Source organism: Amblyomma maculatum, chromosome 4 (genome assembly GCF_055883805.1).
Source record: "Amblyomma maculatum isolate TAMU_Amacu chromosome 4, ASM5588380v1, whole genome shotgun sequence".
In the NCBI taxonomy this organism is placed as follows: Eukaryota; Metazoa; Arthropoda; class Arachnida; order Ixodida; family Ixodidae; genus Amblyomma; species Amblyomma maculatum.
Genome location: NC_139347.1, coordinates 101122436 through 101138544, shown reverse-complemented (window position 1 = coordinate 101138544; position 16109 = coordinate 101122436). Strand labels below are relative to the sequence as shown.

Genomic DNA, 16109 nt, shown 5'->3' with positions numbered 1-16109 from the left:
CAGGTTTCAGCCCGTCGCGTAAACCCGGCCGGTAGCCACGTTTGACCTTTAGAGCGACCGCAGATGGGGCCCCTCTTCAAGCCGTCGGGTAAACCCGGTCGGTAGCCACGCCGCGCCGCAGCCTAAACATATCGCACCACACTTGGCTACACTACATGCTGAACCTGAGCATAGCCATGCAGTATTGCTTACGCAGCCTACAGCTAAATCCCAGCTAATTTTATTTTTTTCCACTTCAAGCTTGTAGGCTTCGCCTTTCGTTTAAGAAGGCGTCATCTCTCCGGTCGAGTGACACGTACTTACCAATCATAAGGCAATAGAAAAAAAGAACCCTTACAGATGGTTTATTTAAGGAAATGCACTCGTTACGTGTCCGATTACATCTCACCAATATCATTTGCGCTAAGAAAATAAAAAGACGCAAAGGGACGTCACGTCACAAGTGCAGCTTTTCGGAAAATCTTATTTACTGCGAGAAAACTGCGGAATATTGGAAGATACCGTTATTCACATGTTGATACAAGTGGTCAAAGCTTGCGAAATTCTGTTGCTGAAGTTTGTCCCGCACTCGCAACGGGCACTTAGAACTGTCATAGGTAAATAATTAGGTATTTGTTACAAAATAAATAGCTAAATACTATAAGCTTCCGAGGAAACGATCTTGTGGAAAGTTATGGCACAGGTATACAACACGGTAAAAAAGCACATTCGAAAACTCTTTCCCAAGATTTCTGGTTATGACATTAGAAGAAAAGGCACCGACACCACCATCATCATTGGTCACGCAGAACGATACATAATGAACACATGAATTCAGATGCGTTGTTTCTACAATTGTTTTCCTGTCTAAACAATAGGCGCGCACTTATTGGCTGAGTGGAGTACACGTGTGCATGTTGTCCTCGATTTTCACTTGCTCGCGTCAAGTTGGAGCGACACCGCGAACTGCTGCTTCTGTGTGTCCGTTTACCTTCTGACTGGCCGTAACGTGACTGAATGACGTGGTCAAGTTTTCCGTTACTGGCATCGAAACCGACGGCGTCACCCTTGGCAAACCTCCCTCATGAGGTAACCGCTGAAAAAAGAGAGAAGAGCGAATAAGCACCTGCCGAGCGACGGAACAAGAATGGCAGCAATCTTTTGCATAAGGTACAATAGATTTTAGATACTTCCCACCGAGACAGAACCGCTTATTCCCAGTACGTTCTCACTATTCCTTCTCATTCTCTGACAAGCTAAAAACACTTTGTGCCTCAGATGTGTAAACAAAGAGAATTATTTTGGTGCTCTCTTACCGTGTTGTACAGCCGTACAGCACCGGGCATGGATTTTCAAATAAGAAACATACGCCTGACGTGATACCTTGACCCACCTGCAAGTGCAATTTATGGGTACGATGCATGCGCCGCCATGCAAGTCGGTTGTGTATGCTGTAGGTCTGAATATAAGATACAATTTGTATGCATTTTGGTGTAGTGCTATGGCCCACGTAGTAAATTAGAGGTCTCAAGGTAATGTCGGCCTGAAATTCTACTCAGAGATTATGGTGGGCGTATGGATAGCCTGAGTACGCGTGGAGCAATACAGAATAAATGTATTCGAATGATGCACACTTTTATCTTTGGCGACTGGCAAACTAGAATCCACTGCGTAAATTTGACATCTATTGCTCATTATTGTTAACATCTCATGAGATATCGTGACTGCTAATGAACTTACATATTTTTATATTCTCATTCAAATTAGGTAAACTAGCGGTTTGCGCTGAATCGCAGACTTTCAGCGTTGCAGAACGCATTTCGATTTCAGCCCACCCCTCAAAATTGCGGCATCGGCAGCGTCGTCTGCATAAACCTCAAGGCATCACCGGTAGGTGAACATCCCACATTCGTACCCAGCAACTGCTGAATACGAAACTGACTCTCAACCCACTATAGGCTACCGTTGCAATCGCCCATATATAGTGGTTCTACTCCACATATACTAACTGTAATACTCATCCATTCGCGATTACAGGTCAGCTAACGCTGGGACATTGGCATTACAGACTCGTAATGACTCCAGTTCTTTTATACACATGTTTGATGCCAGAAACAAAAAAAAAAAAAAGGATGTGTGTCTATAAAGGGGTATTGTGAGTCTCTCCGGCTTCGCTCAGTGTTAAACACGCTTCTCTGAAAGTGATCGTAAAGCAAAACAAGATCCGGGACAAGAACTCAAGCTGAACCCAATACCTTAACCCTCAGTGAGGTATTCGTGAGGTTATAAACAGGTAAGATATGCAGCAGGCCGATATAGGGATCACGAGCAATGGTACATGAAACAAAATGTATCAAGTGGGCGGCAATGACAATTCGCCATGCTTGTTTTGTAGATCGGAGGTTCTTAAATTGTGTGTCCCTGAACCCTTTGTATTCATGAACAAGGATCATCCCAGGCTTCGTGATAAAACGGCGAGAGGCATGAAGTGGGAAGGCTGGCAATGGTATTGCATGCCATTTATTCGGCGGACACCATCTGCAACACTGTGGGCCCTTACGCAAAATAATAAATGGATGTTGCGAAGTTCACAGGTACATCCTCGGTGATAGAGAACATGGCGCTTTCTTGAATGCCAGTGATTTTCTGTGCATAAGGCGACGTAGCGCAGTCCATGGCCAACAAAAGGCAGACCGAGATAACTATTTGAGCGCCAGGTCAGTCTGCTCTCTGGTAACTCGGCGGACGCACACAAAGAAGAGCTTTGTCGCAATGATAGTAACACTACCATGCACCGGACACCACAGCAAAGCAAATGTCCAAAGGTAAAAGCAGGGAGCGTTCACAAGGTTGACTAGTTCTTGACCGACGAGGTGAATCAGAGTGAAGACGAGCCGAAGAGTGAGGCGGAGTTGTGCGAACGAAGCCGGGTCACCTCAATGCAGTCGTCCATGTGGCGCACCAGCGGAAAGACGTCTACGGTGACGATGACGCGCCGGAACTCGTAGGCGAATGTCAAGAAGAAGGTGAGGAACACGGTCACCAGAAACCACTCACCCAGGGAACTGATGAGAAGCTCGCGGAATCCCTGGCGAGAACAAAAGACCAACCTTGGGTTAACAGCGATGCACTATGAACTCTCCGCATCAGTGCACAGGCATTCACAGAGGCTCTTAATTATTATAATTTGATGACAACGCTTTGCCATTAGGTCTTTCTGCTTTCCTTGCCTCCTATACTATACATCTCATATATTTCTATAAACGTCGCCATGTATCGTTTTTGTAATCAAATACTGTATGCTCAACTTTCGTGTGCAAACTTGTCGTGCTGTTTGCTCAGTCATATGAGTAATTTTCATTCTGGCAAGTCATTCTAACTCATTATTAGTCATTACCAATTTTGCAGCCAATTTTGGGTAAACTTCTCGAGGCAGCCACCTTCTGGCCTGGCCGCTCCCTGCTCTTTTCTAGAGATGGGAAAGAAATTTTCCTTTTTCCACTTTTTTTTATTCGACGAGTTTGCCATCAGGCATAGTGAAAAGAGGAACGGGAAGTAGGAGAAAGTTAGAAGAAGGAGTGTAAATTGGTCTCTTAACAATTCGCAGAGGTTCCCGATAAACTTATTTTCTATTGTTCACTTGCGGTAGTCACATTCAAAGTCCCCCCGCACGCCTACTTTCCTTAAGTAGCACTGTCTCACGGATGATGCTGTAGCAGGGCGTGTCCACTTTGCCACCTGCCTGCCCTGACAGGTAGCCCTTCTGTGTACCAACCGTGATAGGTGGCAGATACGGAAAATCACAACATAAACCGGCACCTGTAACATTGGTAGACGGAAGAGCCAGCGGCCACCCATCGGAAGTGGCACTATCAATTTGATGACATCACTTACGGTCCTAGGATTTATGTGACCGGCGGCGCATTTGCCCCATATAAGGCTTGTAATACTATCGCTGAAATGGAAATAATTCCTGCCCATCAGATTCAAAAAAGGTATGATGACTATTCGAAAATTAGCTACTGAAAGCGCTACTTTGTAAGTTATCAGTTACATTCGAGCAATACATTCTACCAAGGGGTGGTGAATTGAATATAGTTAACAAACACTCAAGTAATATAGTAAAAAAAATCGCACGTACCGGGTCTCCTGGTTCCCGAAAGTGTTTAGGTTTATCGATGTCTCCTTCATTCCAATTACGATCTCCAACGAGCTGGTAGCACGCAGCTGGAATATGAAACCTGTGAAGGATTTGTCACCCCTCGCAGCGATTTCAGGATCTTACATAATGTATCAAGCACGTATGCAGTATGCTTACAGGCATGGAGAAAACCCAGCAGGAAAGCACACTCTGCTAAATTTCGAAAACACCTGAAAGGATACTGAACACAACCGCGACGACTGATGATATGGTGAGGCCGAATCTCACCCACACCATCGTCTTAGCGAAGTGCTGTGGACATAGACAGCAAGTGAGGCCTGTTTCTAGCATCATGTAGATCACAGCGGCCAGGAACATGGTGTAGGCGCCAGCATTGTGGATTGCCCGGCTAGTCAACACCTGCGCAGTACCGAAAGAATGGTCCTTGTGATTACGATAAACATGTCTTTTCCTCGAAAGAAATACTATCAATATCATAAATGGCTGAAGTTAACTGCCTCTGCATGAAGACGCAATTCAGGCTTTTGCTTTTGTAGAGCTTAACGCTCTTGGGCTGTAGTGGATGGCACCGGAAATTTCGACTATCTGGGGTTCTCATCGTGCCCCAAGTAGCCCAAAGTGGGGGCCCGCGTTGGGCTCATGTGGGCAGCCCATACGAGCCCCGTGCAGGATTTGCAACTCGTGCCTAGAAGGGCCCCGCCTAAGCTGTCCACTCTTTCCCTGATCGGTCCCAATACGTAGTAATGTGGGCAGCCAAAATAGAGATGTCCACATTCAGCCCGGATAGCCGAATGTGGGGAGAATGCATACAAAAACCACTAATATGGGCCCTACTTTTGTGCAGCCAGATGCCGCCCCATTGATTAACATTTTAATGCTCATGTCGGGGAACTCCTACTCGAATAGTGCCCGCGCTGGTTCTACGGAAGCTAGCCCGATTTGGGCTGGCCCACGTGTTGCCCTCAGGGGTGGAAGTTTGCATTTTCGGGGCTGCCCAAGACTCATTAATCATCAAGTGTGAAACACTGGGCACTGTTTTTACCTGGTACTCCATATTGAGCAATCTAACAGGGAGGGAGGAGCGAGGGAGGGAGGAACAGAGACAGAAAATCCCACTCACGACCTAAACAGATAAAACTAAGTACGAATTTGACACTAATCTTACAGACAGCCGGAACTGAGCACTGTTGGTATGGATACAGTTCTTTACCATATAATAATATCCTTGAAAATTCAGAGAGACATGACAACATTTCTGCAAATCATGATGACATGGCGACTGCAACCTTTCTGCAAATCCTAGTCCGACCTCCGGAAAACCGGTAAATTTGAAGAAAGGTTTGTTTGGTGCGGAGCATATCTTTAAACACGGCGCACTTAGTGTTATTGCAAGGTCGGTTATGTCCGCGCAAGGGGGAAAGCGCACGCTCACTGGATAGGCGGACACGATGAGATTTCCGCAGACGGCGATCAGACCCGCCAGCATAGCAGCCACGTTGAGGCTGTCGACGATCCTCCGGCCGCAGCGATTCAGATTGCGTATGACGACGTACCGAACCAGCATCGTAGTGCAAGCTGCATGTCGAGGGAGTAGAATAGCGATTACCAAAGCGGCAACAGGCTTCGAACACGAGAGAGGCTTGCGGAAGCATGTTGCCGGAAGCTGGCACCTTCTATGACCAGCTGAGCGTAGCATGCGCGTGAGCAAGTATAGGTGAATTTGAAAGCTGATGTTTTGTTCGGCTCACAATTTACTTGACCCGGTTTCTCTGCGTGAAACATATTTATTTTTTAACTGCTGCTTTCATGTTTCACAGTTATTACTTGACTGAAGTGAGTTATCGTTTATCTTCGAATGTCTGTTTTCTTAATGCGAAAGCACTTCTAGTTCAGCATAGTGGATTTCGCCAATTTCCGGTCCGCATAACCGGGTCTCGCTATGGAAACAAATACTGTGGCATGTTATCAGGGATCATGACCAAGGTAAAGACTAATTAGGTCTAGTAACGCTAATTAAATATGTGAGAAACAGATTAGAAAAAAAGTCCGAGCGTGACTCTCAACACACATTAGTGTAGTTACGCCTTCCTAAGGCTTAGTTAAGCGTAACGGTCTAGCTAAGCCTAAGCTCTGTGAGGTCGGATTACGGAAGTACGTTGCTCTCTCGAGATACGCTGACCATAATTACATCTTCCTAAGCAAAAATTAAACTTGATTAGTCTTACACTGTAAAAATATTTTGTTGCAAAATACAGACATTTTCTGGCAGCTGTCCTTCCAGAAATTTTCTGTTCTGCTGTTTTCTATTTCTTTTTTTAATTTTTCTGTGATTTGACAGTTTTTTCTGTTTACAACTGATGGAAAATTTTTGTAAATTCACAAAAATTTTCTGATATACGGAGTTTTTTGTTTTTGATTTCTGCTTTTTCTTTGTGATGCTGTAAAAATAATAATGCAAATATATCTTATTTTTGTTCGTCTTTCATTTCCCGTTTTTTGCCTGTAACAACAATAAAATTGCGTTAAGCGCCAATTTCTTCAATGAACATTATTTTAAGGCGAACACCTGGCCAACTACATCTCACGAATATCTCTCGGCGCTGGCAATACTCGATGGCAACCATAAGGCTGGCCTCGCAACAGCCATTGTCTAGCCACCGAAAAGAGGCAAGTGGGAAAATGCGTAACAGATACCACTGTAGCAGGGAGCCAACCAACAACTGACCTCAATGTGTCACCACTAGTTATCTTCTTTTGAATCGAAATTGTTACGCAGCCGATCATCGGACAGCGTTTTCGGGGTTGTCATACCATTTCGCTTGCTATTCAAAATTTACCTGCTATTCAAATAAAAAATCAATTTGCGGTAAAAATAGAACAGATGGTAAAAATATATCGAATTGTTTGCCTTCGATTCAAGGTTTCGGCTGGAGAACAGAAAATTACGGTCTTTTTTTGTGTAAGTATTTCAATCAATGAAGTAGAACAGATTTTCTCTTTACTGGTAAAGGAGTTTTCCTTAAAAATACCTGTAATTTCATGCACATTTTTTTACAGTGTAGCTATGCTAATGGGCCTAACGAAACCTACTTTATGGGAATGCACTTGTAACTTTCGCACACAAAACTGCCGCTTAGCTATATGATTAAACCCCTGCCATGGTTTCTTTTTTTCCTTCTTCAAAGCGATGATTTCTGTCTTACATACTAGGAACAGTGGTACACTTGCTTTCTTACCAATAAAGTTTTTGAAACGAGGTACTAGCGTAGTCGACAGTCCCTGTCCCTCCGAACGGACAGCAGCAGTCGGCGATCATTGTGCCTACTTTTCGAGCCAGAATCTCTTGCAACCACTTCCACTCGAAAAAAAAAAAAAAGAAATAAGCACGCTAACGGCGAAAAGGGTCGAGAACTCGATAAGTGTGCAGCATCCGCCAACCTAACAACTGTCGTCGAAGGCCAGCCTGCGTTGCTACAATCAAGCAAGCACTGGACCGCGCCTATCTTAGTTCTGTTGCTACCCAAGTTCTATACGCTTGCTTCATATACTGTAAGCAGAACAAAACATAGGTTTCTCTCTTATATATTGGTTTGTAGAGCATCGAAAAGTGACCGACGAGGCCGGGATTCGATCCCGCATCCTTGGGAACAGCAGTCGAGCGCCGTATACCCACTGCGCCACCCAGGCGGGGCTCTCTTGTATAGCATTCATTCGTATATGCTGTTTCAATCTAAAGCTAACATAAAAAAAAAAAGCAGTTTAGGGATCAAAAGAGCACGTTACAATTCCTGCAGTGAAACAGAGGATCTCTCAGGCCAACTTTATACAATTCTTGTTCACGTCAAATATTTAATATCATTCTCTTCTTGGGTAGGCTCACGCTCGTGCGACAGGAAAATACGCCTTTATCGACGAGAAAGCTAGACTTCCCTTCCATTCTCAATTCAACTCGTGCTGTTATTACCGAACAGAGTGGGTTAATTGCCACGTTTATAAGCCAACGTTGGTGCGGCAGAGCCTCTTAGATCATTTCTGGTGTCGGCGCATGCACTCCACATAGTTACGAAATCTGCCGGTAATGGTGACATCCGTTATTTTTTCATTGCCTACAAAATCTGTTCTAGGTAGCAGTGGTCTTTTTGTTACTATAAGGCGGTACCCTATCCCTACATGTCAACACCTGTTTGTTATGTGTGAGCCTCTATGGCCTTTATAACAACAACAGGTTACCGCAAGTTGCCTTTACTTAAGAAAACAGCTAACGGCTAAGTTCAGCACCACAAGATAAACTCAGCACATTCGCGACTTCTGTTTACGTAGGTACATTTCAGTGATGTCTGTGTGCGCGGCCACATGTCACTTATCAAAAATCCCAAGACTGTGCTAGTGAGGCGCCTACCTTGGGCTTCAGTGTCCAACGGACATAAAATGCCTGCTTGCGCGCGGTCATGTTTAGTCGAGAGAGGCAACCATCTCGTAAGCAACAACAAAAAAAAAAAAAACTCGATGTGTTCATTTCAGCAAAATATTTACCATTTTTTAATTGCGTCACCGTTTTTTTTTTTTTTTCATCTTTCTTTCTGCGGCAGCAAATTCAATAATGCGCTCGAGAAACAAACTGCGTGCGATGCCGTTTGTCTACAACAATCAATCAGAAAACAACAAGGGGTGGCACGAACATCAATGTCCGACACAACACACCTCTAGCAGTGATGAAAATTTGCAAGGGCAAACTCGTTTACAAGCCCAAGAAGCCTCCTAGGAGAAAAGCAAACATAACGCTTGCAGCGAAGCGTACGAACGTCAGGTCTCTTCACGCAGTCACGCACCCAAAACGGATCCGAAGTACAACAGCAGGCTGAACACTCCACTCTGTGGGGGTGAGGCACCGGCTTCGCTGAAAAAAACCAGCACCAGTCTCACATGCTGCGCAAGCATGCATTATTTGGTGCACGCATACCTTCCTGAATGTAACTTTAGAACAGACCTACAAAACATTTCATTTGTATGCCGCAATCACAAGCGCCGGCCAATACCACGGAAATGTTATGGTCCAGGATTGCTGAGTGCCACTTTTCACTGTAACTCTTCGTCAGAACTCTGAAATCTTTGAGCTACTCTTGGTCGACAGTGCGAATTCAACATTGCCTGCCCGGGAATCCACGTGAGTCATTCTTCTTATTTCTGAGGAAACATTGCAAAGCTTGGTAAATGGCTATATATATTATGCAATCACACTGAAAAGCTAACACTTTTGCTTTCAACGTTTAAATCATAGCCCGATTTCACACAACAATGATTCTGGAAAAAAGATATGCTGTAGTCTAAGGGTGTAGGAAATGTCAAGTTTCTTAGTGCGACTCTCTGAATCCGCTGCTTTCAATCAGTTGCCTTAAAATGTTTGATATTCTGATGTGTGTTTGTGTGTGTGTGTTTGAAGGGGGGGGGGGGGGGGGGGCACGGAGTTTTGCGCAGAAGCACCATCAGTTCTTGCTGTCAACGTTCTTCAGCCTGTGTTTCCTCGCGCTTGTACTATGCACGAATATACACAATGCATGCATATACAACAATGTGTAACAACAAATATATGCACGGAACTATGCATTTATCTAGGCATAACTGTCTTCTGCAGCACGAACTGTCACTAGGTGCTGTACGATGAACAATCTCATGTGAACCCCACTTAGAGCAGAAGAGCGCACATTGAAACAACATAGACATGGCTTAATTATTACAGTGTTGACTATGCCTTGCAGGTCCGCTATAGCCATTGACTCAAGGGACGACAGGCTAACAATAAACATGAAACTGCCACAGAACTTAAAAAGGTCAATACAAAAATATTAATTGGAAATAGATACATCCTGATACGATTCCAACGCATACCGGTAGCTACGGAATTGCTAACAAAAAGTACACAACAAGGAAACGGGCAAATAATGCCCGTTAATGAAGTGATTTTTATCTGGAAGATCGTTACAACTTTTACAGCACAAAATGAATCAGACGAGCGGTTGTTTTTCGCTGTGCTGGAGATTAGCTTAAAACCGAGTGCTTTTAGAACTCTACATGCGCAAAGGTCATAAGTGCGGCAAGAATTCATAGGCGTACATTATGAGCATATTTATGAAACCAATTTTCGAGGGAGATGCCGCGTTTGTTACAGGTACGCTAGAATTCCTGCTGTATGTGCTAGTAATAAGTCACACGATCGTGTTGCGGCTGACTTGCTACATTGTAGTTTAGAACATTATGATACGTTAGCCAAATAAGTGAAGAAAACTGCTGACGCTGTAGACACAAATAAGCTAGTTTGCAGAATTGTAATATATAAAAAGCTGCAGCGTAACCGACCCCTTTTAATACATTCGTGCAAATGCCTTAAATATGCGGCTACCCTGCAGATGTTATGTCTGAAATTAATCCTTTCGTATTTCTACGCAGCAACTGAGTCCAGCTTGGTATCCATTAGGTAGGTGGAATTATGACTATATTTAAGGGCGAACATCTGAACTATAGTAATGCGTTACTAATGAAAACTATGGTGTTCATCCTGATACGATTTCTGATACGCTTCAAGCTGCTGCTTGAAGCGCAAGGTAATCACCGATAATATGATGCGCGTTCTATGACAGATGCTGTCGTCCCCAAATTGTCTGATATGAGACGGAATGTTATTTGTAATTTCTTAGTAAAAACTAAAGAGCAGTGGCCCAAGACCGCTACCCAGAAACGTCCCGGGTGAGTCATAAGCAAGTCAAGAATGACTTATTTAAAACTAATATTATTTGACTGACGATCAATATGCTTTTGTATTCATGAGAGTGTTTAAAATTTAAAGCTGAGTGATATTACTTTACTAATCAAGCAGTTCCCAAAAGCTCCTATGTGGCTTTATAAAAAATCTAAAAGGGTGTAATTAGTCTGCTTTCTGTCATTTTTATTAGCAGGCAGGCTATTTATTAAATCAAGCATTTACATATACCATGAAAAAATATAAACCGTGTTGGTTTACAAAAAAAGAAGAAATTGCTTGACGGTTGCGGGCTGGGGAAGCTGAATTCGAGAAGTTTGCAAGCTAAGTATACGTTACTCAAACTGGTTGCTCCATGTACTCACTGACCCTCCAATTAATCCATTATCTGGTTATAAATATGGGCCAAAATTTTATTTGAAACAGATATGGAGCCTTTTCTAAGTGACCCATATTCTCACTGCGTTGACATTAAAGGTATACCTGTGTTCAACAAAGGTAAAAAAGATGCCACTTTCTGCATCTCTCACACGGTTACGGATCTACATATAGCGGTGTATCATGTTGGATAAAACTGGCCAAGTAAACGAAGCCATCACTATCTATGAACAGAGGTGTAGACTAGTATAAAAAACACAAACAAATGCGAAGATGGCCAGACCCAACTTAGCCGAGGTCAAGCTGCAAACGTGAGAAGGTGTTCTTGCGAACGTTTTTGTGTGTTGACAAATTTCACACCTTCGGCGTAACGCCACTTGCAGTGTATGACGGCCTTACCGTCAACGAAATTAAATGATGAAATGTCGTAAAGTGTCAGCTGACCCAATAGGCTCCATTGTCGACCATGTCTGCTAGACCGTATTAGATTGTATTAGCTTGCTATGAGTTACTGAGCTGATTCCAAAGCGAAAACCCTGAAGTTTAAGTGGAGAATGCTTAGCAAGTAAAAGAAATACATAACGGCAAATCTCAGGTTGTTCATTCAAAAGCTCTCAAAGGTTGGGCAGATTATACATATAACGATGTCTGTTAAACTAGGTCTCTGCAGAAGTTAAATTCGCTGCAGAAGAATTTCATGCAGCGCCTCTCCGCAACCGTTTTATCGCGCCCCGAACGGAAAAAGCCGAACACGAGCAGTGACCGGAAGTGGCTCACCTAATTTCACCTAACACAGTGATCTCACCTGATGTACGGCGCGTATACGGTCACGGCTCCTGTGAGTGCAGCCCACGTGTAGGCGATCAATGAAGCTCCGATCAGGCTAACCGCCACCATGGACGGCACCCAACCCACGCCCGCGCATATCAACGTCACGTCCATCCTCGACACCGGGCCGGCCCGGTTAGGCCTAATGATTGAACGGCCCCCCGCGTTTTCGCCGAGCTAGCGACTCGGAGTTTCGATGACACTGCCGAGAGCAGCCGGGTTCTCTACAGAGCGGAAAAAGGTGAATCTTTGCAGTCGAGCTAAACAGAGGTGCAGCGCTATCGCTGCGCCGAACGGCCGAGGTAGATCGCACACAATCGAAAGGCCAGATAGCGCAGGGACAGACTCACCTCTGCCCGTATCTGTGCGCGGAGATTAGGCACAACACTTAGTTTGCTCTGCTCCGCGGCTCTATCAACTCGTCAATAGGTTCACGTTCTGTGTGATTAGATATGTGAACTTAAACTGAAGTTGTATGGATAGGTATAGGTTTTAGCTCATCGCACGCAATCCGCGTGAAGTTTGCAACTCAGTTTCAATAGCGATGGAAAGATTGGTTTGGTTTGCGGAGTTTAACGTCCAAAAGCGACTCAGGCTATGATAGACTCCGTAGTGGAGGACTCCGGAAATTTCGACCACCTGGGGTTTTTTAACGTGCACTGACATCGCACAGCACACGGGCGCATTGCTTTTCGCCTCCATCTAAAAGCGGGTGCGGCGGCCGGAATTCGATCTCGCATCCTTTGGCCTGGCAATCGAGCGCGCTAACCACTGCGCCACAGCTGCGGGGCACGATAGAAAGAGGCATCGACCTTGCGCCGCCTTCAGTAACGTAATGGTTGCCATTACATATTTATAAACAAAATAAAAACGAGCCAGACCTCCCTTTGATCCCTTTCAGAGCTTGCAGTGTAATTTCCATGTCGCCCTATTGACCTGTTGTATTATACTATAAATTTGGTCCATGACTGCTATACATCGAGATTCAACGAAGCCTCCATAAGAGCTGAATGGTTTAGTTGGCACCACATCATTTGTTTTCAGCTGGAACAAAAAGAAGGAAATAGCAGGAGACAGACAATACTAGTTCCTGTATTAATCAGGATTACTGCCTTCAGCTCTGGTAAACCGAGGTACTTCAAATGTTCCTTTCAGTCGGGAACTGCGTGTTACATAACTGATTAACTCGGGTTGCTATGACAGTTAAAACCGACACATTGTGACGTCATAACTTGGCGCAAATAGGCATGCTGCGGTGATAGCCCGAGGAACAAAGGAGACCACAGGGCAGCCCCCTACTGCCGCAAGTGTATTCGCCCCGGTGACACGCCCTACATAACATATGTATGAATCCCGTCACACTGCACCTAATTACTGCTGGGAATCAATAGAAACGCAGCGGGTAGCAGAACGCATTCATGATTGAAGGTTTGGGAGTTGTGTGAAATGCAATAGACTCAACTCGGCCGACGATAATGACGATAATGACGACGATTCTGGTGCATATGATGTCTGTTACTATAGGCAGCTTCTCACAGTGGTTTCTGCATGGAACATCCCTACTACAGACAAAGACAATGAAGAAAAACCGGAAGAAGTGGGGAGGGGGGGGGGGGGAGGAGTAGTAAAAGAATAAACAGGAAAGTGCACGGGGCCCGTTGACTGGCTTCAACAATACAACTATCATTGCCGCGTGAAGATAGGGGTACAAAAATGTGAAAAGAAGTATACTTCTGGCGCACCGTTGCATGCCGCATCTGTCTTTGTGGTGTCGCCGGTGATTCGAAGCATTCGCATCGACCGCATTTCGATGGATGTGAAGTACAAATAAGCCCGTGTGCTGTGTGACGCTAGTGCAAGTTTAAAGGGCAGCTTCGGGGTATTTCCAAAATTACCACATTGTGACGAAACCAGTATACAGTTGGTTTTTCTCTCGTTCCTGATTACTTTCCCAAACTTGGCAACCATGCGGCATTTCTGACATTTTATTCCGGCGCAAATCGATTTAAAAGTGCGCAGTTTCCGGCTCTCCCGTTCAGGTGATTAATCATTCTGTCACGAAAGGTATCGTCGTCACGGGCTTCTATTTGATATTCGCTCTGTTTAAAAATGTTTCCATACTTTGCTATGGTGGAGAAAGGTGGCTGTGAGGAATGTGGCGCGACTGTTAAATTGTTAAAGAACCATCGGGCTTGCCCTCCAGCGGGGTATTGCAGCACCTACGGAGCGTGTTATACATACGCACTCGATCGCTAGATTGTGTTATGGACATCTGAGGAAAGCAATGCACCTCTTTAAGCAGTAGAGAGCCCACAATCGCACTTGAAATTTGGCAAGCCCTCTAGAACGAATTATTCATCGAAAGCTGCTCTACAATTGCTTCACTTTTTTACATAACCAGTAAGGCCATCAAGGTAACTGCCGCCATCATCAGGCCTTGGTGGCGCACGCGGTGCACAGCTGGAGACAGGGTAGAAGTCTAGCGCCAGGTTGCTGTGCTTTTTCAAAAGGTACACGCCAAACGTCGGAAGAACACTCGTCGTCGGCGCACAACACGTGATCAGACGACTACTGACACTTTTTTAACAATTCGTTTTCAACTCATGCCGTTTATTTGCGGCACGGAACGGAACTATGTTTATTTTTCTTGGACGAAAGAGTCCAATGAAATAACTACAGAAAGAGATTTACGGGCACTGTAAGCGCATTTGGAAAAAACGGCGAGTAGTACAGGGCTCTCAGAAATTATTTTGGATATGTTCTGTCCACGGTGTACATTATTCATAAGTACACGAACTTCGCTGACCACTGCGTACATAATACTTTGATATATTGGAGGAAACTGATAAAGTCAACCTCAATCCAGGTGAGCTGATCGTCATCTGCTCTGAAATATGGCGTTTGCCTTGGTGGAGATGTCACGAAGATCGTATACCACATACCTATACAGTTTTCATAAAAGGGACGGTCGATCAAAATTGCCTGAATTAGGGAGCTTTTTGGTGGAGATGTCACGAAGATCGTATACCACATACCTATACAGTTTTCATAAAAGGGACGGTCGATCAAAATTGCCTGAATTAGGGAGCTTTTTGGTGGTACTGACGATGCTCTTGGTTCTTCAAGGTACGTACTCCAAGGTCCTGATCACGAGTGGGGAAATAATAATTCTGCACCGCATACTTTTATTTTTTTTAATGAAAGTTTTACCAGCCCAGCGGCGCCGATTTCACTGTTGTCTTCAAGAGAGAGAGAGAGAATAGAATAGAATAGAATAGAATAGAATAGAATAGAATAGAATAGAATAGAATAGAATAGAATAGAATAGAAAGGCATGGAGGTTAACTAAGGTGATGCCGAGTAGGCTACCCTACACGCAGACAAAAGGAGAAAAATGAAAAAAGAGCGCCAAGGAACGTATAGTCTGTCATATGTTCATATATATATCTAGCTGAAGAGGGTGGAGAGCGTACATTTAAAGACTTCAACTCAACCCCGAGTCCTTTAAAAACTTAAGGAGAGCTTTAACTGCTTTCCTTAATAATGAAGGTGTCATCCAAGGGCACTGAATCTTAGCTTGTGTAAGAGGGCGAGAGTCCAAGCGGCGGAGTGTAGCAGCCAGGAAGGCACGCTCACGCTCCAACTGAGTGCACTCACAAAATATGTGCGCAATAGTTTCAACGCACCCTCACTGCTCACACATTAGAAAGTCTGCCATTCCGATGACATGGGAATAGGCGTTTGTAAACGTTACTCCTAGCCACAGGCGACACAGCATTGTAGCATCTCAGCCGGGAAGGCGAATGGTACCTGCAGTTAAAGCAACTGGTCAAAGTGGTGCGAGCCAGCGTCCAGGCGTAGCCCATGATTGTCTAGTCACGTTTCAGGTGATCAGTCTAAGGTGCCCTGCTGCGTCGGCTCTTGTCAATGGTATCTGCACAAATGCCTTGATTGGCGGTAGGGAAAAACAGTCAGACGTTCCACCAGTGACGAAGGACGAGGTCAAGA

General features: G+C 44.6%; 1 protein-coding gene across 3 annotated transcripts; it reads right to left on the bottom strand.

Annotated features, from left to right (window-relative positions):
- Positions 1 to 326: 326 nt before the first annotated feature.
- Positions 327 to 12397, bottom strand: LOC146191863 (DNA damage-regulated autophagy modulator protein 1-like). 3 transcript variants are annotated; one of them, XM_084599994.1, is made up of 7 exons: positions 12079 to 12397; positions 8971 to 9038; positions 5574 to 5716; positions 4363 to 4540; positions 4121 to 4206; positions 2915 to 3067; positions 327 to 1075 (listed from the first exon to the last, which is right to left on the bottom strand). In XM_084599994.1, the coding sequence occupies exons 1-7, from the start codon at positions 12213 to 12215 to the stop codon at positions 923 to 925; spliced, it is 918 nt and encodes a 305-aa protein (XP_084456120.1). In that variant the 5' UTR covers positions 12216 to 12397; the 3' UTR covers positions 327 to 922. The 3 variants fall into 3 exon arrangements, with proteins under 3 accessions (XP_084456120.1, XP_084456122.1, XP_084456121.1); XM_084599996.1 differs by having other exon boundaries at positions 8971 to 9033; positions 12079 to 12182; XM_084599995.1 differs by lacking the exon at positions 327 to 1075 and having other exon boundaries at positions 2469 to 3067; positions 12079 to 12396.
- Between the last annotated feature and the right edge of the window lie 3712 nt (positions 12398 to 16109).